Below are 27,120 nucleotides of genomic sequence, written 5' to 3'. Positions count from 1 at the left end.
GGCATGTGCGTTCTGGTTGTCTCAAAGGTGAAATACAGGGTGACCCAAAATTCCATTAACATTTGACGAACCAATACTCACGGAGTACTGGAGGTAGAAAGGTAATAATTGACACACATGATTGGCATGACATGGGATTTTATTGACACCAAAATAAAGTACACAAAATGACCAACACTTGGCGCTTCACACGATACACAAGCAATAATTTGCATAACAATCGAGGTTTAGTAAAGACGATCCATGCTCAGCATGTCGGCCGTCATTCATCAACAATACCTGCAGTCAAGGGACAATGTTGCGATCAGCAGTATACATCCGTAGGTATGGTGAGAAATTGCCGTCGGATGTTGTCTTTTAGCATCTCTAATAAGGTCAGACAATCGCGGTAGACTTGCGACTTCTTGTGTACTTTATTTCGGTGTCAATAAAACCCCATGTCATGCGAATCATGTGTGTCAATAATTACCTCTCTACCTTCTGTAGCCAAATGGGTCACCCTGTATTTTAAGGTTCTTAATGTTCAATGTTACGTTACGTATTTTATTACAAAACTGGTGGTTTATTATTGTAACAATAACGCCTGTGTGGAAAAAGAGATGTAGTATAATAATGCATTTTAGAGGAATGTGATCACATTAGATTTGTACATATTTTATTTACAGGAAAGACGGGACTTCAGATGAACTGTTAGCTCCTCAGTCAGCAATAATATTATGCAACGTTTATATTTAACGCCCTTACATTACATTTATGGTAATAATGATGACCACAGTCTACTCTGTTCCGTACTTTTCATTCTCACACTTTGAATCATATTTGTTGGGGAGCTAATGACCAGCCGTAAGCCTAACACCACCTGGCGGGAGAGGCATCACTTACTTTAACACACAAACCAGTAAGAAGTCTTTATGAGCTGGATGCTCGTGTTTAAAGCGAGTTTGATGACGGTCAAATTGGCTTCAGAGTGCTGACACGTACAGATCGTGTGGGAATGCTGTAAATCGATCACAAACGTCCGCCAGGGCAATGGACAGGGAAGAAGAGATTTTTGAGAAAGTCCATTTTTTTCTAGACAACATTCTTTGTTATACCTTATGATCCTGAAACACTGCACCTTTCAGTACTGTATCGAATATTCGATTGCACACTATCTGATCAAAAGTACACTCTTACTTTAGTGGACATTATTACAGCTGGAACTGTGTGGGAGAAGATCGTCTCCAGGGGAATGACAGACCATTCTACAGCGGGAAATACAGATCTTCACCGAAACTAGTGTGAGATTAGAACTATCATAAACGTCTGCTAGGGCAGTGGATAGCCAGGAACAGTCTTCTGGGACATTCTCTTTTTTTCTACAGAAAGTCTAGTGTCGTCATTAATTCCAGAGGTTTCAATAGCATTGAGAGTGGGGCTGCGCTAACCAGAAATTTTTTGGAACCTTACTGTCGGCAAACCAGTCGCGAACAGACCCCTCTTTATGGCCGGGATTATCATCATGGTGAAACATTCACTGATTCATATCCTAAAGGCAACCCCTTGTGAATGTCACCACTCTCCTCTGTCATTTTCAGCTTCACGTAACTGTCACATCTTGGTCTCTTTTCGACGTTTTCCAAGTACTTCTTCCTTGGCGATCGTCTTCCCTTTCTTCCCTAACACTTTACCTCGAAGAATGTTAATGAAGAAAGTTTCGTTTCGCTTCTCTCTTTTACCTATTTTTGTAATAACCTTCTCCCTTCATAGAAGTCTCTTAAAACTTCCAGGTTGGTTTTTGTTTCCATCCAGCTCCTTGCGACACAGCGACGTTTCTGCAGCTTCAAGGCGGTTCCTTTTCAGTTTACCCAGGGTTCAACTTTCTCTTCCATAGAACAATGTACCGCATACAATTGACTTTGCAAAGGATTTTGTTTTGAACCGTTTTACTGGTTCAAAACGGTTTTCTTCGTCAAAAGTCCCTGTTTTGCCAGTGGTATCCTTCTCTTCACTTCCACCAAGCATCTATTGTCCTCTGTGATCATGCTGCCAACAATTTTTATGCCGGTCTTGATTTCTTTAATATTCGTTCGTACTACCATTACTTTCGGTTTCTTTCTGTTACTTCCCAGTTTTTAAGTGTGTCTGATAACACTCGTACACTGAGGAACTGGTCTTCTACCATCCACAGTTGGGATAAATGTCCTTATATATCTCCTCCTTTAATGTGCTCTATAGTATTACGAGAGAACTAAGTCTGCTCCATGAAAAGCGCCCCTACAATGTCACACCACCTCGACCAAATGCATCGTCCACCACACCCAAACCGTACCACTGACTGCCACAAGGAACAGTGCGACTCACGCGTCTCCAGTCGTGCACGGACCAATAGTGGAGAAATCTGCGGTTTGTGGAGTGATGTCTGAGCCTCGAACCCCAGTCCTCGTATTTCAGTAGTGGTGCTTGTTGTACAGTTAATGATGGTATCACACAATGCCATGCAATCTTCTCTTACCACATTCTTCAATGATCCCTGTCGGTCAAGATACTTGGCCTACCTGGTCATAGTTTGTAGTGGTTGTGTCTTCACAGTCACCTTTCCGACAGTTTACTTGGGCACCTTGAAAGTGGCTCTGACTAATTTGCTTACTGATGTGACAACCAATAACGATTCCGCGTTCGAAGACTCTAAGCTCTCATGCTCCACCCATTCTGCAGGTATCTCTTAGCAATGAACAATATCGACGACTGGTACTACTCAGAGCTTTCATTCCTCCTCTGAAGGAGTACGGTGGGCCTCTTAGAGGGTAACACCCTCTCTCAAGCCAAAGAGTTTTGAGGAGGTGATTTGAAGAACGGAGAAGGTGAGGCGTTTGGTGGAACTGTCTCAGCATTCGCCTTATTGCAGGAGAATGGAAAAACATTTTCACGACAGCCAAGGGTGGGAAGCAACCCCTCTCTATCTCCCCCCCCCTAAAAAAGGGCGTAGAGCCAGCTGTGGCCACACCGTCTCTACACCCGCCGACGACAATATCGAGCCCTCATTGACCTTTTATCGTGGTAGCGTTGATCGTTGTGACATCTAGCTCTAATTTACGTGTACACATGAGTGTCAGGGTACTTTTCATCAGACAGTGTGGTTTGAGAGATGTTTCACAGTTTTTTACCGGCCATCAAATTCACTCGGACTCAACGCAACTGAGTAACAGAGCAGTTCAACTCTTTGCTTATTAGGAGTCTTGCTGGCCATCTTTGATGACGTGACAGGAGGAACTTTCGCCGATAAGGCTGCTACAAGTTTCCTAGCAGACTTTTCAAAACAGCGGATTTCTCTTTCTTTTTCTCTTCGTTGGGTTTATGATCTTCTTCGTCGTAGATCTGCAGATCTTTGGCATGGTAGAAGACGCCTATGTCCAGCAACATGCCGCACATAAGGAACCCTGCAACAGTCAGCGAACGTCAAGGGCATTAGTCCCGCGGCTGAGATAAGTGAGAACATGTGGGAGAAAACGAAAGTAAAACGAAGGAAGTCAGGAGGACAGGGCCCATACGTACCGGCTGCCGTGAAGTTGAGAAGGAATCTGAGACTCTTGCCATCATAGAGCCAGCAGTTGCCGCTTTGTCCACATACCTCGCCCCACACCATGCACGCCGAGTCTGAAAACACAAACTTCACCGGTCAGTGTGAATTCTTACTAAACCATACAAAAGAACAAATACAGTTTTCAAAATGTTGCCTCAGCCGTGCGTTGCTACTGGGCCCACCTTCAGATTGAAAAGTTTAATGGTTGTCGTTAGAGACAAACTGTTTTCGTGTTTGATCACTCATTCCTTTCACGGCTGCATTCAGATGGAGAGTAAATATTAAATTTTCACAAACTTCCAAAAGTCTCCGAAATTTTTTAAAACTTGGATATGGTTTTAGGCTTGGGCTCTATCTGGAATTAGCGTAAGGAATTAAGCGTCGACAAAAAAACAAACGCCGTAACCAAGCAACCAGTATACGTCATATTGATGGAAGAACGACGCCATTTTCCTGGATGGAAAGACGTGGTTTTGGAAGATGTTGGTATTGGGCGTATAAAGAGAAGCTGTAAACAAAACTGTGGCGAATAATTTTAACGGAAAACATTAACATTCTTAACTTTACCGAGGGAAAAGCAATTTTTTTCTTCCGATTTATCACATGTTAAATCAATTTTTTCGCGAGCAATTTCCTTGTAAAACCAACCCCAAGAGAGGTACATCGAGTTTTATGTTTTAGGCTTCCTATCAAGCTCCTCCATGCTGAGTAATCCGAACAACGTTTAAATGGAAATTTTAATGAAAATCCTTCTATCCATTTTCCTGTGGTGCGGTAACGGACGTAATTGAACCCAACATAGGCTTTTAAATGTCCTGCCCAGAGACGTGACGACTTCCGGTAATTATTGCGGGGGGTGGGGGGATGATTAACATGAACACAGGCATGTGCAATGAGGAACAATTAGCAATGCAAACATTCCTATATAATAACAATATTCACAGACAAAAAGAAGAAAACACAGAGCAATAATAAAGATTGTTTCTTAAACACATTTTTGAACGAGTCTTATGTACGAAGTTTTCAATAATATTCACAAGTAAACAGAAATATAGAACTTGATTCATAATTAAATATTTTGAAGGAATGCTTTATGTACGAAGCTATCAAAAATAATCACAAGTAAAATAATTAGAACTTCTTCATAAATACATTTTCTTAATAAATGTCCTATTACTGTATATTACGAAATGTGAAAAGCTCTACCACCAGATAAACCGCCTGAACAGTCTCCACTGGGAAATGTAGTTCTCTGAAGGAATGCCGCTTTCTACTCTCATCTATATATTAAAAAAAATGTATGAAAATTAAAGCAAGTCAGTCCGGCCATTCTATCCAGTCGATTTCCTTCATTTTTTAAAACTGAAAGGTATTCATGCACAGATTTGTCATCAGGTACTATAAGTCATTTAACTTCCGCCTTCCTCAAATTATTTGATTTTTCAATTTTTTATCTCTTTGAAGCAATCATATATTTGGTTCTAATTGAGGTACGGAGTTCGTTTTGACCTAAGAACACTCAGTGGATCAAGCTCTTTCATTTCAGCTCTTAACTATTCAAACTGGTTGATTCTGAAGAAAGTTATTTGATGTCTCATTTTTTCAACATTTTTTTCTCATTGAAGCAATCATATCTTTGGTTCTAATTAAGGCACGCAGTTCGTTTTGGTCTAAAAACACTCAGTGAATCAAGCGCTTTCTTTTGAGGTAATAACTACTTGAATTGGTAGATTCTGAGAAAAGTTAGGAGTACATTTGTCTCCATGACTAAGATCTTTGAAGGACTTTTTAACAGTTCGGCGTGCAGTGTTGTTCCAAGGAAAGTTTAATTCAATTTCTTTGTGTGATGTATTTTCAAGTGTTTTGTTGACATAATATTACATTCTATTACCACAGCAGATCATGTGCTGTATTTCATTAACTCAAAATTTTGCAAATACATCCGTGAGGATAGTAACGAACAACACCATACTTTGTACATTGCGGGCGGAGCCAGCGGGAAACTGCTAGTTTCTCGATATAAAACCATCTACCACCTTCTGCAGATTTAACGCCTCAGCAGCCTCAGAAGACTAGCAACTCTACGTTTTAGGGGACTTAACATGTAGGAGGAGATTGTTTGTTGGGGTGAGGGGAGTAAATGGCACTCTTTCCCCCTAAGGTCAAAAGCCTTGCTCGCCGAAAGTCGGCACCATTTCTGCCCACTAAAAAATTTAAGTCCAGTTAATATTCTAAAGGTACAGATAGAACAAACACTTGTATTATTATTATTATTTACTGACACGTAAGTACCAATACTGACGCTGCAAACTGGTGCTCCTTTTCACTGAAAATGGTCCATTACTTAATTGCAGTTCTTACCTAGGAGCATGCCGTACACGATGGGGCCGGGAATGAAGGCCAGGGCGCACAGCAGGAACTCACTGAGGCCGATAGACATTGCCTTATCCTCTTCGTCAACACACCTGCAACACAGAACACAGCCCCGAATGCAGTACGTTATTACATTATGTGTCCCATGTTACACAGTATTTATTCATATTATATTACATATTTGATGTTTTATATTATCAGCAAATTTCAAGTGAATCTGTTAAGAACTCTGTTGCAAGGAGCATTTTACACATGACTACGAGCTGATATTTCAACCTGTGACAATAAAGTTCGGTGAATGAAGTCAGAACGGTCGATCCGGCAACAGTGGCGACACACAACGCTGCACCTGCGTAGCAGCAGGTTTTGACCACCTGCTCCCAACGTTGTTTAGTTGAGAATCGTGTGTGTTTAGTGTGTTGGTCCTGAACTGCGAACAGGAACATGAACGACCAACAGATCAATGTACAGTTTTATTTTAAGCTTGGCAAGACACCGAAAGAAACGCATGCGATGCTGGTACGTGTTTATGAAGATCAAGCACTGTCCTTGAAGTGTGTTCGCCCGTTTTTGAGGAGGCCGGGAAAGTATTTCTGACAACCACTGTAGCGGAAGACCGGCGACCGCCGTCAGTGACGAAAACATTGAGAAGGTGAGGACATTAATCACGAACGATCGGCGATTAACTGTGCGCATGATAGCGGATGAACTCCACATTAACCGTGAATCCGTGCAACAAATCGTTACCCAGAAGTTAGGGAAGAGGAAAACGTGTTCTCGTCTTGTGCCACATCACTTGACTGACGATCAGGAGCAGGCACGTTTAGAGGCTTCACAGGATTTGGTCGAAACGGCGGATGCGACACCAAATTTCTTGAACTGTATTGTCACTGAGGATGAAACCTGGTGTCTCAGATACGACCCTGAAACGAAACGGCAAAGCATGGAATGGAGTTCTCCGGGATCCCCTCGTCGGAAAAAGGTCAGAGCCGAAAAGTGACGCATCAAACTCGCTTTGAAAGGAAAGTGATTTGACGATATTCTTGACATCCAACGAAACGTGACGAGGCTTTTGAACACCATCCCAAAGGAAGCCTTCTTGCAAAGTTTGCAGGATATGTATCGCCGATCTCAACAGTGCATAGTTATGGGAGGGGACTATATCGAAGGACAGTAAGGTCACTGTCGTGCATTGTTCATCTATATTGATAGTACAGGACTATTCACCGAACTTTATTGTCACAGGTTGTATTTTAAGCTAGAAAAATATAATTGAAATTTTTAAGAAACACACTTGCATTTAAACTGCTCTGTACTGTAAGTTACTCCCGAAGACTTCTGTCTCCTCTTACGCACAGCGTACACCTACTACAAGGTAAATATGGTTTTGGAACGCTTTGAGCACTCACCGCAGAAATCTACACAGCAATGTGCGCGTGAGACTGGGATTAACAGAACCAGCATACGCCGTACAAATATTAAAACAGCAGAGTTGAAAGTTTTCATCCCAAGACTTTTGCATGCATTAAATGAAAATGACCCTGATCGGAGAATGCAGTACTCTGAGTGGTTTCGGAACATGGTGTGAGAGGATGAGACCTTCGCAGGGAAAGTTGCGTGGTCCGATGAGGCGCAATTTAAGTTAAGGGGATATGAAATCGCCTATCTTCACAATGTTAAGTTATAGGAACATTTTCTTGGGAACCATGTTAGGTACATAACCCAATTTTTTACTCTGTATGGGAACAGCTATTCTATGTATACTGAAACGATAATATGTTTTAAACAGCAATATTGGGAGAAATACTTTTTTTTACCTGATAATTTTTTCATCACCGTTTTTCAATATATTATGACCAATAATTTTTTGAAGAAACTACAGATCTACATAAAATTGTTTCCATGTATGTAAAACATTTAAGTAAACATATCGTGAAGGTTTCATTGTTTTAGGTTGAGCAGAATCTGAGAAAATGATCCCTGAATGCAAAAAAAGTAAATCTTCGGGAAATTGAGTTTAAAGTTAAAATATTCCTGCTCCATAGTTTGCATCATCTTCGCCACACCTGAAGGCATCCTTCAGTCTTCTTTTGGCACCCCTAATGGTCTGTCTTGCTTTTTTAGCTACGTAGTTGTCAACATTATCACACGTGGATTTGGCCTTGTTTTATGACCGGATGCCCTTCCTGACGCCAACCCTATATGGAGTGAAGTAATCACTATTGCGTGTTTCTGTGGCGGTTGGTAGTGTGGTATGTATGTTATAAAACAATTCCCTTTAAAATGTGACAGGTATGCAGTGTGAGAGATATTGTAAGTTTCCCTGTTGGCCAGCATGCATTCGGTGTTCTCTTGTCTCCACTTATTTTTTTTGAACTTACTGTTTGTGAACATGCATCAAATGTAGTTGTGTTTTGAAAAATATCATTGTTCCGTTTGTAGTTAAAATGCCAAGGGTTAGTGGAATATTATACGAAGAGCCATACGTATTGTCAACATACATAAAATTTTGAAAGACAGCCATCCATGACAGATGGCGAACAACATGATGCCACGCCACTTCTGGGAAATATCTAAATTTAGCATAGTTATAATTGTGATAGAGCAATGTTCAATATACCGTTTTAAAGGGGAGGCTTCGGGGAATAAATATTGTTAATAATTTTTTTGAAAATTTGAAATAAATCCGATTGTATATCCCCTTAAACCGAACTGTTAACCGCTATAACTGCGTCTACTGGCGTGCAAACAATCCACACGTTTTTGAGGAAAAGGCTGTTAATTTAGCTGGAATTAATGTTTGGTGTGGGTTGTCATCTAGGAACCGTAACTGAGCAAGTGATACGCACATCCGTCATCAGGATGGTGCACCACCACATGCGTGCTATAGTCGTCTGACGAGAAGTCATGTCGATGCAGGGTACGCATGCGCCTATCTCAAGTCTCAAGACCTGACAATGAACATCGGTTCCGTCCGCGCTGACCCTAGCGAATTCAGGTGGTGTCGTGAAGTTTCAAAGTGGCAGTGCTATTGTGTTTTAGTTACCAATTTTCTATAGTTAATAAGTACTACTGCGTAACAATTGTTTTAATAAGGAATACGCAGAAGCTGGCATTGTCTAATGTTTGTTGTTAAGACCGTAGTATATGTTACTCGTGCCGTGCCTACAAGCTGCCGCGACGCACATAGTACCCTGATGCCACCGCGTTCTCCGGACCTAACTCCGTTGGACTTCTATCTATGGGAACTCTTAACCGTAGAAAACCAGTTACACTGGCAGCACTTTGGGAAGAAATTGAAACGGCATGTACTGCATTCACTGTCGACACTTTAGCAAACCTTGCTCGATCAATAGTTAAACGTAGGCTACCCAGAAGGGTATCGACGCCGATGGTGGGCATTTTGAGCAACTGTTTTAGCTGGAAAAGCCGAAGTTGATCATCATTTTGTGTTTGTGTGAATTCAGCTTCGTCATGTTAACACATGTTTTTCTTTGCTTGAAATATGTATAAGCTTTATTGGCACCCCTTTGTATAAGAACACCTACAGATCCAATAATACTGCCCTGAGGAGCTCCCCTCGATTATGTTGTGAGATGGACAGTAAGCAACGGTATGATGATAAACGGAGTTAAAACTCAAGTTGTGAGTTTCAGAAATAGGAAAAGTCCTCTCAGTTTTAATTACTGTGTTGACGGGGTGACCATACCTGATGGGGACCACTGTAAGTACCTAGGTGTTCATATCTTCACTGGGGTAATCACATAAATGGGATTGTAAATAAAGGGTACAGATCTCTGCACATGGTTGTGAGGGTATTTAGGGGTTGTAGTAAGGATGCAAACGAGAGGGCATACAAGTCTCTGGTAAGACCCCAACTAGGGTATGGTTCCAGTGTATGGGACCCTCTCCAGGATTACCTGATTCGAGAACTGGAAAAAATCCAAAGAAAAGCAGCTCAATTTGTTCTGGGTGATTTCTGACAGAAGATTAGGGTTACCAGAATGTGCAAAGTTTGGGCTGGGAAAACTTGGGAGAAAGGAGACGAGCTGCTCGACTAAGTGGTATGTTCCGAGCTGTCAGCGGAGAGATGACATCAGTAGACGAATAAGTTTGAGTGGCGTCTTTAAAAGTAGGAAAGATCACAATATGAAGATATAGTTGCAATTCAAGAGGACAATCTGGGGCAAATATTCGTTCATAGGAAGGAGAGTTAGGGATTGCACTAACTTTTCAAGGGAGATGCTCAATACATTTCCAATTTCTTTCAAATCATTTAAGAAAAGGTTAGGAAAACAACACATAGGGAATATGCCACCTGGGCGACTGCCCTAAATGTAGATCAGCAGTGAATGATTGACTTATCTTAATGATTACAGGATCAGATAAAGCTTCACATACTCTAATTCTCTGAGTTCTGTTTTCTAGAATTATAACCACCTACTCAGTCACGATTTTGTCTAGTCTAACTGCACTCATTTTTGCCAGTAGTCTCCCACGATCTACCTTATCAAATGCCTTAGTTAGGTCAATTGTGATAAAGTCCATTTGACCTCCGGAATCCAAGATATATGCCATACCTTGATGGAATCCTAAAAGTTGAGCTTCAATGGAATAATCTTTCCTAAACACGAACTGCCGTCTATCTATCCAGTAATTAATTTCGCAAACATGTTATCAAACTGAATTGGATAGAGTGAGGCATATGTTTGTTTAGCCAAAGTCGCATATGTCGTATGAAATACTGTAGAACAGGGTCGAAATATTTCACTTAGAAAATGCTCTCATTCTAATGGATACGACGTCCCCGCATATTTGCGGCCCAACAATGCACCTTGAATAACCGTTGGACATGGTACAGACATTTAACATTGGATATCTGAGCCTGACACCAGTATGTCAATGATTCTCCATAAACCCTTAGAATTGTATCCAGTTTCAACCTCAGCAAACGGAACTTTTGTAATATGTGGTAATCATGGGACCAGTGTGAAACCCTTCAACCCCATAACTGTACCACATGTATATACTGTATTTTAAGTATTTTTTTAGAATAGTGGCACTCAGTAATGTATTTTTCAGCAGTGATATAGACTGGGTATAAGCTATGTGTCCGTAAACTGGTCCCTGAACCTCTTATTCTAAGGAACACGACACCCCCGAATATTTTCGGCACAACAATGCATTTCAAAGATCTCATAAACCGTTGGACATAATAGTGGCTTTAACACAGACAACCTGACATCTGAATACCAGTGATTCCTGATCAACTCCAAGAACTGTATCCGATTCCAGCCTCAATATATGTAATATTTGAAAATAACGCCCTTAATCCACAACTGTACCATATGTATATATGTAAATATTAAGTAATTTTAGAATAGCGGTATCAGGTTTATTTAATGGCATTCTTGTTTAGTTTTATTTTTAGTACTGTTTATTCTGTACAGTCGCTATGGAGTAAGTTCTCTAACAGCTGAAGATGACCTATTTACGGGTCAAAACCGGTACTGTTTTTATGTAAATCATTGATACTATGTAAAATAAAGTATTGATTAGGTGGAGAACTCATCCTTCATACTCATACTTGTGCTAAAAAAAAATATGTAAAAGTTTCAAGTCCTGTTTCAGAAGGAAAATCGAGGCACATGGGCCGTACCTGAACTGTATGAGAGTGTTGCCGGCCTTTCCCGACGAGCCCAGCAGGAACATGGTACACTGAGTGATGAGGAACAAGGTAAAGTTGAAGCTGCAGTCCACAGCGCACGGCCCTTCCAGCGCGGACCCGCTCGGAATACAGCTGCAGTTGCTGAACGTCTGGAAACAAGAATACGCTCTCCTGATACACCAACTGGTCAGTTAATATCTATTACAGTACATTATACAACAGAATGTTAAATGAAAACGAAAACCTACAACCTGTTTTCCAGTCATTGACCGGGTCAGGAATGTAATGAATGAAGCATATATATAGGCTATTAGTACGATGGGGTCGCCACGCCCAAAGTGATTTATTAATGACTGATAGATGCTATGAAATGAGAATGGAGAATGTTGCTGGAATGAAAGATGATAGGGAAAACCGGAGTACCCGGAGAAAAACCTGTCCCGCCTCCGCTTTGTCCAGCACAAATCTCACATGGAGTGACCGAGATTTGAACCACGGTATCAAGCGGTGAGAGGCCGACGCGCTGCTGTCTGAGCCACGGAGGCTCCTAGAATGTTAAATATTCATGTTTAATTCAGATTCTATTCGAAGTTTATTTTATTTATCCTATGATGAATCAAAATTATTTACATATATACAAAGTTTGTGGACAAATGTGCACAGTCACAAGCTCGTACAGTTTTACTATTCTAAGTCTAGTTCTCTGACCCATTCTATTGCTTCAACTGATGTATGATGGATTTCTGTTATCGTTCCTCTGAAGGCACGAAGAGGGCAGTCAGCAACAATGTGGTGGACAGTCTGCAAAGAGGCACCACTGGTATCCCATCCCCATTTGTGTAGCAGATATCCACATCTGCCTTGTCCGGTTCGGATCTGGTTGATGATCCTCCACTGACGTCTTGGAAGGTCGAATCATTGTGTTTGCTTAGAAGGGTCTTCATCTAGATGTGTATTGACTACTGGAGACTGCTTCCACTGGCATTTCCATGAACTTTGAAGGAGGATCTTTCAAGGTTAACTGCTGTGCGCCATGGTGTTTTCCTTCATTTCAAGCTTTGATATTCTGTTTGTGCAATATCTTGGTGAATGAGTGGCTCTGGATTCTGTTGAATGTTTTCCTTTAGCAGTGCTTCTGATCTTCTTAGGGCCGAAGGTGGAATATTGCTGAGAACAGATAGCCATGCTGTGTTCGTACTCCGAATACATCCCATAATTATTCGCATAGCTTGGTTGAGTTGTACATCTATTTTCTTAGTGTAAGGTTGGACAACAGTATTCAGCAACAGCATATGACAGAACTAAGGCTGTGGTAAGTACTAGCTCCTCATGATGTACCATGAAGATAATTATTTCTAGTCTTGAATTTAGCAGCCACATTCGAGAGATGTTGCTTGAAGGTCAGGGTTATATGTTGCGTAATTCGAAGTAAGAATACTATATTAAAACTCTCATATTTAAAAAAAATATTTAAAGGATGATGGAACACTGCCTGGGTAGAATCGTCTAGTATCGTGCTGGTGCTGGAGAAGGAACTGCAGTTGTTGTGAAGCTAAGGAAAGTTTCAAGCTGTTGTCTGACTTAGGTAGAGAAGTGTGAGTTTCGCTAACCGGAAATTTCGCTTATTATTCCTAAATCTAGAACTGGAAGTTGGAATTCAAGAGGACAAATTGGGGCAAATATTCATTTATAAGACGACGAGTAATGAAGTGGAATAATATTTATCAAAGTAAATGTTCGATAAATTTCGAAGTTCTTTGAAAACATTTCAGAAAATGCTCGGTAAACGACTGAAAGGGAATATACCACGTGGGTGAGAGCCCAAAATGCAGATCATTGATTGATTGATTGATTGATTGATTGATTGATTGATCAATCAATTGATTGAACGTCGTGTAGAGTCGATTGACAGCTGTCAGCAGATGAAATGAGACATGACACTCACTGGCTGCTGAATGCTTGGAGGAGACTTGATGAAATATCCTACGTTAACGATGAAATGCTCTGTGAAGGTCTGTGGTCAATTATCGTAAATGCCTTGTACAGTCTTAATGTTTGTCATTGTTTCGCCATATTCTACTGTCATTGCAATTTGAGGAATCATTGAAACAATATGGATCCTTTTGAATTAGAGATTAGGGTCTAATTCCAATTTCTTTGTGGACACTTTAGGTTCTAGTGCAACAAATGTGTGATGCAAGAAAGACATATGAGCGCGGTAAATGCTCTTGTCTATGTACGGTACATGGTAAGAATCGTAATACGAGGAACGCTCAACCGGAGATAGAATACGGGACGATCTTGAAGTGTTCTAATTTAAATAGTCGGAAGAATCATGTAACCATCAGCATTCGACAATGGGACCAGCACAGAAGGAGCCACCAAACTCCAGGAGGCATACAGACTATTGAAGAGTTGCATCGTGTAAGGCGAAAAGAATAATATAGGGATGAATTCGATTATTGAAGCTGAATGCCTAAACCAGCTTCCTTGGTCGAGTCATGTCAGTGTAAATAAAAGTCATGTTCGTTTGTTTGTCTGGGAGTTCGTAAAATATTATTTTCTTTAAAAAGTAGGTAATGGTTAGTTCGAAGGAGGAGACTGAAGTAGACTGCGATGTTTGTGAGATAGGTAGTAACTTTATTTACTCCTCGGGTCATACCACTCGCCGTACTATGCTTCAGGCAATCATCATCATCAATTCCACTTTTCCAGTTGACACCGGATGGGGGCATATATTGCATCTCTCCACCATTTCTCATCCAACACTGTGTTCCAGATTCCATTGTCCTATGCTGTTCTCCACAGAGTGCATCCCTCGTCCTCTCTTCCCTGTCATGTGTTCTTCGAGTGCTTGTCTTGGCAGTCTTCATTCTTTCATTCGCTTGACATGTCCAAACTACCCCGATCCATTCTGTTCCAGTTTGTGATTTAGTTTTTGAACATTTAGCTCTTTTCGTATCTTCATTTCTGCTTGTCTTCTTTACCATCCTCCTGCCTGCACTCTACTCTCATCTCTCTGAGCCATCGTCCAGGTTTCTGCCGCATATGCCATTATAGGTAAGCAATATCCCTTGTACATTACTTCTTTAGCCTTCATTGGTAGGTATATCTTTATTCCATATTAATCTCCCTATATCATCATCATCATCATCATCATTTTCCAGCTCCAGTTTCCCGGGTGTGGTGTACAAGTGCTGGCACTTCTTCCTGTCAAAGTATAGTTACTGTTCCTCTATGTACTCCCACTTGGCTGACTCATGCCGACCTCCTAATTCACTGTATCTATCTTCTAGCCTCTCCCCTTTCACTTCTCGGTCAAATCTCCGTACCTGACAGTAAAAGGCACTCCCCAGTTGTATCCTTCCACTAATGTTCAAATCCAGTCTTTCATTTTCTGTCACTTCACTTCCCAAGTACTTGAAGTGTTCTGCTATTTCCAGTTCCAGTGCATGCGTAATGTGTAAGAAACACGTCTAAGTACATCACTGCACTGCAGCTTCACGTAGTATACATACGTAAGTTGTGTGAAAATGTTCTACGTACAAGAAGCGAACGTTTTCACACTGGAAAATATTATAATGAATATCACCAGAGCCCTAAATCATTCATCAATACTACCTGACAAACATCAAAGTTTAATTTTTTTTAGAGATGGGACATTATTTTGACATGATATGTATTCAGGGCCCAGCCAATAAGAAGCAAAGAAGATACTTGTACTTATCTCGTAAAAACGCTGTATAAGGAGTACGTACCCTGGTGCCGTTGGCCACCGCGCTCTCCAGACACCCCGCGTGGCACGCCGAGTAGAATGTAGTGCTGCCGTCCAGAGAGCAGATGGGAGCGTACTTGACCGTCGGACCACAGTCGCAGTCCATATTGCAGTCCGCGACGAGGCTCCAGCTGTAAGAAACAGTCAACCTGCTATCATTGTCAATAATGCTATTGGTTTAGGACAACAAAGACCAAAACTCACAAAGGAACGTCACAAGTATTTCCTTCAAACTATGGGAGGGCCATCTCCGTCAAAAAAAAAAAAAGAGACACGTATCTCAGACTTTGTGTCATTGGCCCATATTTAACAGTCTTCATACTTGTTGGTAGTATATATACAAGTTGGATATCTGTAGTACTGCTTGTCTGGTGGTTTCCACTCGAAGGTCCTCGGTTCGTGGTCCGCCAATGGCTAGTTAAAAATTTTTATTCTCTTTTTTGCATATCTTTAATAATTATTTTCTTGTCCATATTGATTGGAAATGCGCACATCTTACATACAAAAACCAACGTCCAGACTGACTCACTGACTGATTGACTCATAAACGCTGAGCCGTGTCCATTAAAGCTAGAGACACGAAATTTTTAATATGTGTCCCTACATGTTTGCAAGGGGGTGCTAAGAAGGGCTTTTACACAATTTTGATTTTAAACGTTTAAAATGAGGGTATATTCCATTTTTTTTACTTTCTCGCCTGCGAAATAAAATACAACTTCGTTCTTGCGCTAAAACATTCTTCACATAAATTGCTAAAATACAATTTTAGATTTTTTTTTGAAATTCGTATAAAGGATTAAACAACGTCATATTCGATATTTACCTCTTTTTCGATTTTGTCGGCCTCGAAATAAAATACAACGTTTGCACTAGAATATAATTTCCGCATTTCTTAAAACTCGACTTACAAGGGGTGCGAAAGAATCGATTTTTTTGAATATTTTACAATCATCTGCAAATAGTAGAATTTCACAAGAAACGGAGGATATAGAATTAATGAGATCGTCAATAAATAAGACAAAAAGAAGCGGACCTAGGACACTGCCCTGCGGGACGCCAGAATGTACCATAACAAGAGTTGAACTGAACCCATCAAGAACCACACGCTGAGTTCTGGTATTGAGGAAGCTCTGCAGGATAGTTAGCAAGCGACCATGGATATTAAAAAGTTCTGAGAGTTTATAGGAAAGAAGTGCGTGGTCTACGGTATCAAAAGCTTTAGCAATATCAATGTAGCACACGTCCAGTTGAGAACCGGCGTTAAGAGCAGATGTTGCACGATGGAGAAGAACAGCCAGATTAGTTAGGCAGGAGCTACCAGGAAGAAAACCATGCTGTTGGGACGATATATAAGGAAGTGTAAAAGAAAGAAGGCGCTGGTGGATAATCTTTTCACAGATGAGTGACAGAGTGGGTAATATAGAAATCGGACGATAGTTTCTGACATCAGACCTCTTTCCACTTTTAAAAACCGGAGTGATTTATTTATTTATTAATACATCCATAACAGGGTATATCCCCAATTACAATGGATGGTACAAAATACATTCAATATATAAATGTTACCTATATGTACAAAATAATATATAACAATTAAAAAACCAAGATTGCCTTGACTAAATTAAGAATAATTTTAACATATTTTCAATAAAACATACAAACATATAAAGTATTAAAGTTAAGGAAGATAAAACAAATAAGCAGAGAAAAAAATATTCAAAAGAACGGCAAATACACGAACACATACACATTTGAAAAATAATAGTGGCATTACATACATCATATTTCAGTGCTGAATTTTCTCCAATAAATTATTCATTATAATGTAAATATTGTTTTAAAATTTTTGAAAATAAAGGAAGTGATAAAGCAAAATCTATTTGTCTGCTGTCTGAAGATATTTTGTTATATACTTCACACATTTTTACAACAGGTGAATTTTTATGATGTGAGGTGCTTGAGAAGGGGCAGTAAAATGTTTGTCTCAAACGAAGAGTTACTCCCTTGGTATTGAAGTTGATTCTTTTAAGAAACTCTTGGTTATCTAATATTCCATTAACTGTCTTGTAAAGAAATATCTGTTGAGCTAATATTCTACGTGTACTGAGCTGCATTAAACTAAATTCATTTAATAGAGTTCTATAAGAAACTCTTTGATAATATGATGATCGGTTATATTTTTTAAAATATAAATAACGCAAAAATTTGTTTTTTATTTTTTCTATTTCGTTAATTGTACACATGTACTGAGGAGACCACACTACACATGCATATTCAAGTTTACTTCTAACAAGATGACTGAATAAGATTTTTAAAGTATATTCATCGCTAAGTTCCCGAGTATTTCTAATAATAAACCCTAATTGTCTAAATCTATCATTTGTAATTTTGTGAATGTGACTGTTGAATGAAAGTTTTGAATCAAGCATAACACCCAGATCATTTACTAAATTACACCTCTGCAAGATCTCACCATTTATACTGTAGTTATTCACAGTCACATTCTTATTACGAGAAAACGTGATCACAAAACACTTTTTAATATTGAAAAAAAGCCTGTTTGCAACACACCATTTGTAACAGTTGTTCAGATCGGCTTGCAATTCCATAGCATCATCATACCCCGTAATTTGCTTATAAATCTTTAAGTCGTCAGCAAAGAGTAAGCATTTTGAATATTTTATTACATTCGGTAAGTCATTTATAAATAATAAAAAAACAATGGACCAAGATTTGAGCCCTGAGGGACTCCAGAATTAACTTTGAACTTGAATGAAGTATTTTGTGCGTAAGATACAAACTGTTTTCTGTCTAATAGATATGAAGAAATTAATTTCAGAAATTCAGAAGATAAACCAAATAATGATAATTTTCTCAAAAGAATACCATGATCAATTTTATCAAAAGCTTTTGCAAAATCAGTATAAACTGCATCGACAGGAAGCCCTTCATTCAATGAATCAGAAATATCCTGAATAAAGTTCATAAGATTAGTCGTAGTAGAACGCTTGGGATAAAACCCATGCTGAAATTCTGATACGTATGGTTTGATATGATTAAATATTCTAACATAGAGTATTTGTTCAAAGAGCTTCGCTGGAGCACATATTATTGAAATAGCTCTGTAGTTCTCAATTGTGATAGTACATATATCACACCCCAGAATTACATGTAGAAGTTAGAGATATTGTCAGTATTCGATTTATTATTATTATTATTATTATTATTATCATTATTATTATCAGTATTTCATTTGTATATTTTGCCATTTATATTGGTAAGCTGGAAGATATCCACATATGTAGGTATGAGTAATTTGTTTTGCACGAGTGGGAAAACATTGCTTTAATAACTCTGGTAATTTGAATGAGTCATATGGCTACCCCAGTGTTTGTTGTGATGTACTTGTGTCGGGAAATTCATAAGTCATATATATATCCCAGCCTGATGAGATGAGCTTTTTGTTGTATTAGGAAAGTTTGGTGAATCATGGAATATACCCCAGAGTTTGTTATTGTCTTGGGAGGAAGAAGTAGTTCAGGGCTTGGGCTTGAGAAGAGGACCACCCATGATTGGCTAGCAAGCACCAATCCAGACGTATCATCTGAGAGGAGGGGGATGTTGATGTCTATAAAGGTTGATCATACGGCGGCAACCACAAACATTGTAAGGGTGATTGTAGAGGTGATTGTAAAGGAACGAGAAGGAAGATAACTACAACTACAACTGACGCACTGTACGGGAAGGAAGTGGTGCTGATACACGGTACTGTAATGACACGGCTGCAATGGACTGGACTTCAAACGTTCGTGGAGCGTAGTCTTGTTATGTTCGTGGAAAGTGGCTGATTGTGGAGAGTGCTTGCGCATTAAGTATTGTAGCACTTGTGGCGGCCTAGCATTATATGTTGGTGAAAGCTATCTCAGACTTTCCATAAATTTATATGTTGAGGATCGACAGACGTGTGTATATATCTTTACAACAAGTGTTAAAATATGTGAACACAGTAGTACAAGGTACAGTATCTGTGTGATGTGATAACTGCCGATTATGAGAATCGGTAAGTCGAATTGATATAGAGACAGTGAAGGGTATTTATCTTCATACATGTACATTGTTCATCGGACTATCTACAAATGGTAGCTTAGTTCTCGCTTTCGTTTTCCCACGATTTTCATTATTATTGTTGTTGTTGTTGTAAATATGAAGTCTTCCAGCAATATTTTATGTGTGTATTATATGTATAATGTTGTATGTTGATGAGGTGCTCATGCACGGAATTTGTTAAGAATATAGTTAGCTATTTTAGAATCAGTGTTATTGATGAACCTAGGTGCAGTTCCTACCTAATTAGTCGTTTTCAGGAGGTTAGGTAAGGCCTGCAGCCGATGTACCAGTACGCAGCATTATGTACACGCCCTGGGATATACAGTTTATCATGCTCTTATCTAAATTCGAGGGATCCATTCTGGTGAACTCTGGCGCCCATACTACGGACATTTTGGTTAATTATGCTTATTAATTTTATTAAGTTTTTGAGTAATTTTATTTATATATTATATTCATGATTTTATTTATTATTATCATCCAATCAGTTACAATTGGCTTCCCAACGTGTGGCTGAATGATTGGTACATCTGTTAGGCTTATAAGCGTAGGTGCACTTGTCAGGTGTGGATGGAATTCTACAAACTATGTCAGTGAAGTGTTTTATATGTACATGATATGTATGTTGGAGTATGAAGAAATGTTGTAGCGAGTCGAGTATTATAAAATTGAGAAGTAGAGAGATTGTTAAAGTTGCTGGTACCATGAATCAGGATAGGAGAAGGCAAAAGAATTCCACCACATTGAGTTTATCTAATTTAAGTGAGAGTAGCGAAATGGCTGATAGTAAGAAAGATCAATCGGCAACGATATGTGAGGAATCTAGTACCCCGTCTCAAACTCAGAATGTAGGGAATCAAGGCGAGTCTTCAATGCTCTGTATGATTAAATCGCTACTTAATGAGTTGAAGGGTGAATTGTCCAGTAAGATTGATAGCCAGAGTAAAGAGTTAAATTCAGTGAGTGTTGAATTAAATGCTGTTACCAGTAAAATCGATAATAATAATGTTGAATTGTCCAGTAAAATCGATAATAATAATGTTGAATTGTCCAGTAAAATCGATAATAATAATATTGAATTGTCCAGTAAAATCGATAATAATAATGTTGAATTGTCTAGCAAGATTGATAGTCAGAGTAAAGAGTTGAAGAGTGAATTGAGTTTTCTAAGTAATGAAATATACAGTATTAATAGTGAATTAAATTCAGTTAGTACGGAATTGTCCAGTAAGATTGAGAATCAAAGTAAGGAGTTAAATTTAGTGAGTGTTGAATTGTCTAGTAAAATTGATAGTTTAAGTAGTGCTGTGAATGGTAGAATAGATGAACTGAACCAGAAGTTTGACCATCAAAGCAGGGAAATTCAGGAAGTCAATAATAAGGTAGAAGCTCAATGCTTAGAATTGACTGAGAAAATCGAATGCCGATTTAATGTTGTTAGGAAGGAATTTGTTGAAAACAGCAAGGAATGCGACAAGAGAATAAAAATAGTGGAAGAAATAGATAGAATTAAACCAATCAGAATGTTTTAGTGAAGCGAATAGAAGAGAAGGATGAGAAATTGGAGAAAGACCTGAAGTCGGTAAAAGATGACCTCAAGTCAGTAGAAGGAAATGCCAGAATGATAGTTGAAGAAGGAATTAAAGCATGTCATGTGAAGTTAAGGCAGGAGATCAGTCAAATCCAAGTAGGTAGCAGTATATGTAATAGGTACGTATCTTGTACGAAGGACTCTGAATTACCAAAGTTTAATGGTCGGCAGTTTAATCCGATGGAATTCTTGAAAACGGCGGAGAAACGGTTTTCCAAGAATCTTGACGATGGTTTGATCGAGTGGAGTATGGTTGATGAGATGTTGGATATTGCATTTGTTGGAGAAGCGAGATCCTGGTTTCAAGTTTATAGACAGGGTATTTCGAGTTTGGAGGAATTTAGGGAGAAATTTAGTTCTAAATTTTGGAGTGAAGTTATTCAGGCAAGGGAAAGAGATCGCGTGCTATTTGGCAAGTATAAACCTCAGGAAGGTGTATCTATGACGGAATATTTCTTGGCGCATGTTCTGATCAGCCAGAATATTGAAGGTCTAGCATCGGAGAGAGATACAGTCCGCCAGATGTTGAGGCATTTTCCTGAGAAGGTCGGATTAGCTGCATGTATGCAGAATATTGTTACGATCAAGGAATTAGAGCAGCTGTTAGAGAGGTTTGATGCTTTGGAAGGGCAGGGGAGGACTAGGCAAAGTGAAGGTAGGAATTACGGGGATAATGGGAGACAAGGTAATCAGCTAGGGGGAGATAGGAATAATCAGAATTTCAGTCATTCTAGGCAAGGGAATCAGGGTGGTAATTCCGGAAGGGAAAACAAACACTATAATCAGGGAGGTAATCACCAGGAAGATTATGGCAGAAGACCTAATCAAGGGGAATCAGAAAGTAGGGGGCGTACGGATCAAAGACCTCCAGACCAAGTGCAGAGACATGATAACAGTGAACAAGCTACGTCAAGTAATTTAAACCGGAATCGGACTTCTTAGTTGGGTCAGATAGGCAGTCCGATACCGAAATTCCTATTCACGCGATGAAACAGGTAAGTTACGAGGTAGACGTGAAAGAGGAATTATTGTATGACCATGTGTTTTGTGTTCAGGGAGATTTTGAGAATAGGGGGCGTGATGAAAGTAAGAAAGATGTGTCGGATGACTTACTTTGTGCTAGTGGTGATGGTAATAGCGGTGCTGCGATCGATAATCTTGTAGAGTTTCTGAAATTGAAAGTGAAGTTTTTTGTGAAGTTGATGAAGGTTGTTTAGTAAGTGAAGAGTGTTTACGGAGTATACATCATGAGGATGTTTTTGTTGATTTAAGTGTACGTGAGGAGAGTAAAGTTAGGTCCATTATGTGTGAAAATGGTGACTTTGAGATTAATGAAACTTCTGATAAGAGAGTCGAAAGTAGCAGTGTTGTTGGCATGAAAGTGGTGCAAGTAGGAGCTGATATGGAAGGTGGTGAAGATGGATTAATTGTTGGGTCATTAAGTAGTAATGATAGCAACATTATAGTGTATTATGGTAAGAATTTCTGTAATGGAGTGAACGTCAGTGAGAATGGAAGTGTGCGTGAGATGAAAGAAAGTCTTTTCAAGCGAGTGCGTAATGTTTCATTTAAGACTGAGAGTTGTGTGAATGATTTGAATGACGTGCTGAGTGATAGCGATGTGGAATGTGTGAAAAAGTATGTGATCTGTTTGCTTGCATTAATTATGAGTTTGTGGAAGAGTAAACATTGTGAGATTCCCGCGCATTTCAGAAATAGGGATTTCCTTTTTATGAATGTTTCGAATGAAAGTTTGTATGATTCTTGTGTGACTGGATGGTATGAATGTTTGTGTGTGAGATAGAATGTATTCTAGACGTAGTTAGATTTTATTGCGGTACGCATTCCTCGTCTATCGATGCCAATGTTAAGTTTATGTATAGTTTTTTCATTTATATTAGGGTCCGTATACTGTGGACAGTAGTATAGGCAAGTGTGCTTATAGGCTCCTAACCGCTGAAAATAAGGTTCTTGTGACATTTAATATCTATAGCCTTTGCAGATATAAGAGATAGGATCTGCACCTTGGATGTATATATTATCAATTATATGTATGTGTACAGTAGCAAGAAGGGATTGTGTTCAATGCTATATGAAACAATCAGAGTTGTGTGTATATAGCCAGATTATTATTATTATTGTTTGGACAAATTTATTTCGTGTGTGCGAATACAATGCAGTAGACGCAATGTATATATCATTATTACAGTAAATTATGTGTGCAGTTATGCCATTATAAGGTTATGTATGAAGTTCTGTTTTATGGTGAATCATAATATGTGATATCATCGATTCACCAAGGGGGCGTTATGTGATAGTACATATATCACACCCCAGAATATATGTAGAAGTTAGAGATATTATTGTCAGTATTCGATTTATTATTATTATTATTATTATTATTATTATTATTATCAGTATTTCATTTGTATATTTTGCCATTTATATTGGTAAGCTGGAAGATATCCACATATGTAGGTATGAGTAATTTGTTTTGCACGAGTGGGAAAACATTGCTTTAATAACTCTGGTAATTTGAATGAGTCATATGGCTACCCCAGTGTTTGTTGTGATGTACTTGTGTCGGGAAATTCATGAGTCATGTATATATCCCAGCCTGATGAGATGAGCTTTTTGTTGCATTAGGAAAGTTTGGTGAATCATGGAATATACCCCAGAGTTTGTTATTGTCTTGGGAGGAAGAAGTAGTTCAGGGCTTGGGCTTGAGAAGAGGACCACCCATGATTGGCTAGCAAGCACTAATCCAGACGTATCATCTGAGAGGAGGGGGATGTTGATGTCTATAAAGGTTGATCATACGGCGGCAACCACAAACATTGTAAGGGTGATTGTAGAGGTGATTGTAAAGGAACGAGAAGGAAGATAACTACAATTACAACTGACGCACTGTACGGGAAGGAAGTGGTGCTGATACACGGTACTGGAATGACACGGCTGCAATGGACTGGACTTCAAACGTTCGTGGAGCGTAGTCTTGTTATGTTCGTGGAAAGTGGCTGATTGTGGAGAGTGCTTGCGCATTAAGTATTGTAGCACTTGTGGCGGCCTAGCATTATATGTTGGTGAAAGCTATCTCAGACTTTCCATAAATTTATATGTTGAGGATCGACAGACGTGTGTATATATCTTTACAACAAGTGTTAAAATATGTGAACACAGTAGTACAAGGTACAGTATCTGTGTGATGTGATAACTGCCGATTATGAGAATCGGTAAGTCGAATTGATATAGAGACAGTGAAGGGTATTTATCTTCATACATGTACATTGTTCATCGGACTATCTACAAATGGTAGCTTAGTTCTCGCTTTCGTTTTCTCACGATTTTCATTATTATTGTTGTTGTTGTTGTTGTAAATATGGAGTCTTCCAGCAATATTTTATGTGTGTATTAGATGTATAATGTTGTATGTTGGTGAGGTGCTCATGCACGGAATTTGTTAAGAATGTAGTTAGCTGTTTTAGAATCAGTGTTATTGATGAACCTAGGTGCAGTTCCTACCTAATTAGTCGTTTTCAGGAGGTTAGGTAAGGCCTGCAGCAGATGTACCAGTACGCAGCAATATGTACACGCCCTGGGATATAAAGTTTATCATGCTCTTATCTAAATTCGAGGGATCCATTCTGGTGAACTCTGGCGCCCATACTACGGACATTTCGGTTAATTATGCTTATTCATTTTATTAAGTTTTTGAGTAATTTTATTTATATATGATTTATTCATGATTTATTTATTAGTATTATCAAAAAAAAGTTACAATGTTAGCGATTTTCCAGTCGTCAGGAAAGTAGCCGGCTAAGAAGCAACGGTTAAATATAACAGCAATAGGATGGGCAAGTGTCGTAGCGGTCGTAGTTGAATATTTCGGAAACAATAACATTTATTGCGTTGCTCTGTTGTAATTAAATGAAGTTCCGCAAAATGAATAAAAATCCTGGAAATTGATATTTGTAACTTCTTGTGCATTTAAAAATGGAAACGCAGGCACGTATCTGATCATTTCTGACGCAGATCAATCGTAGATCAATCTCCCGAGTTTTTTTAACAAAATCGCTGACCCCGTAGCTGTGAGTTTTAACTCATTTTACCAGCTAAACACCAAATGTGTTATCACAGACCTTTTACATACCAACATCGCACGACATGGAGTGTCGAATGAAATTTATTCTGCTCTTCAAAAATACGACTACCTCTGCCGGGTTTAAGCCCATGATTTTGTCATCCGGAGTCCGACACTCTACCACTGATGTACAGACGGATCGTGAATTTAGATCTTACCTGCCATCCTGTTGCCAGCTGCCGTGGAGATCCTCGGCGGGACAGCCGAGGAAGGCCCAGGACATGTGACCTATGGCGTCTACTATCTCGACGATGACATTCCAGCCGGCCAGGTAGCGTGCTGGTGGCTTGAACTTGGAGATCACCAGACCAGAAGCCATAATTCCTAGCGCAGAGAAGATGAGACCAACGGAACCTGGGGGATGAGGAAGTCCTCTTAGAAATATAGTATGTTCTTATTACTCTGTAACGCTGGAGGCTAGAAACCAACCAACCGTAAAAAGGAAGTTCTTCAATGTTGAAAGTGTCCTACCGAGTGCACTGCCTACAGTTCTCGATCCGAGATTTAAGATTTTGCCTTTTATCAGTGGTGGTCAACGCGACACAACGTTAACGGTGAAGAGTGTTTATTTTAGCATTAAAAATTCCCATGGAAAATGCATGGGATACGCAGAAATGCTGCCTGCTGTCATTTCTTGAAGGATACAGTACTTTTGCATCCATCTCTTGGCAGGGGCTAGAGTAAAGTGTAGCTCCCACCGAAGTCCCAGTCAACATCCATGGCTGTGACAATATGGAAGCTGCTGGGGTATGGGTGGTGCTGAGTAATGACATTCAGAGCGCGACTAGTGCATCTGAGTGGTATGAACGCTGCTGTTCATAGGGTCAGTCGTGCTGCAATAGTAGTTTCTGACCCAGTGAGGAAAGCAATGACAAACTACCTCACTCCGCATCTTGCCTAGTACGCCTCATTTTGGTGCTGCCATTGGTTTTTGGGGTTTCCTTATAACTGCATAACCTTTGGTGGTGCTGTTTGAAGATCCAACCAGCCTCTGGGCTGATGACCTAACAGACACAAGCAGAAATGATCAGAATCTCTACTAGAGAACGAAGTACAGACATGAGCGCATGACTGCGGACCGCACAGTATCAGCTGTTTACATGTGCTGTGCAGTTGGCAAGCAATACAGTAGTGTGCATTAGGCTACGCGACTCAACACATGTAGCGGAGGGGGAGTGGACAAGCGGGAAGGAGAAATTTAAAGCATCATTTCCTGTAAGTTTTCGTGTTTATGCCGTGTGCCGCGTAAAATACACTACAAAAATGAAATTAAAATATTGATGTTCACAGTATGTACGATACATCAACAATTAGCAAAAATCAATTATCACTGAACATATCTCCTCAATGGCCTAAGGACTCTAAAGTCGAGCTGGAAATACCCGGCCTGTTACGCCAAGAAATCTAAATAACGTAACTAAGATGTGTGGAATTAATGGTGGTGTTCATTTCTAATTAACACCTACCAAAACACAATGATAAGTTAACGATCTAATTTTAATTATTCTGTATCTTACGACACTCTGTTCTAACTAAACTTAGCCTTTATTACCTGTCATTACCACAGGATGTGCTTCTAATATTTACTTTTATGACATAAGTTTTGTTACGTGAGTGTGTAACTAAGTAAGTAAAGTATTTATTGAACTTAACAGATTTTCGCCCAATTACAATGTTCCCCTATTCCAAATTCAAAATAACCACAGAAGTGATGATTTATAAACAAATCAAATCAAACTAAATCTACTATGTGACCTCTCACATGGGCGGATAGCCAGTCCACATGCAAGACGCCATCCCTAAATACAGAATATTTTTTAACTAAGCACTAACTACTCACTACTTAACTACCACTAAATCTACTGTGTAACATCACGTGAGTATGTAATTACAATAATTATTT

At 39.3% G+C, this 27,120-nt stretch overlaps 1 protein-coding gene across 2 annotated transcripts in view; it reads right to left on the bottom strand.

Annotated features, from left to right (window-relative positions):
• Positions 1 to 2,187: 2,187 nt before the first annotated feature.
• The window catches only part of LOC136882274 (solute carrier organic anion transporter family member 74D), a 58,626-nt gene continuing 33,693 nt past the window's right edge, over positions 2,188 to 27,120 (bottom strand). For both annotated transcript variants that reach the window (XM_068229543.1, XM_068229542.1), the window contains exons 8-13: positions 25,376 to 25,571; positions 15,362 to 15,509; positions 11,595 to 11,752; positions 5,924 to 6,027; positions 3,535 to 3,636; positions 2,188 to 3,419 (exon numbers count right to left, since the gene is read on the bottom strand). In XM_068229543.1, coding sequence (XP_068085644.1) covers positions 3,271 to 3,419; positions 3,535 to 3,636; positions 5,924 to 6,027; positions 11,595 to 11,752; positions 15,362 to 15,509; positions 25,376 to 25,571 — 857 coding nt within the window. In that variant the 3' untranslated portion in view covers positions 2,188 to 3,270. The remainder of the gene's footprint in view (positions 3,420 to 3,534; positions 3,637 to 5,923; positions 6,028 to 11,594; positions 11,753 to 15,361; positions 15,510 to 25,375; positions 25,572 to 27,120) is intronic.

This window comes from Anabrus simplex, chromosome 10, assembly GCF_040414725.1.
Source record: "Anabrus simplex isolate iqAnaSimp1 chromosome 10, ASM4041472v1, whole genome shotgun sequence".
Taxonomy (NCBI): domain Eukaryota; kingdom Metazoa; phylum Arthropoda; class Insecta; order Orthoptera; family Tettigoniidae; genus Anabrus; species Anabrus simplex.
This window is presented reverse-complemented; position numbering and strand designations above follow the sequence as displayed.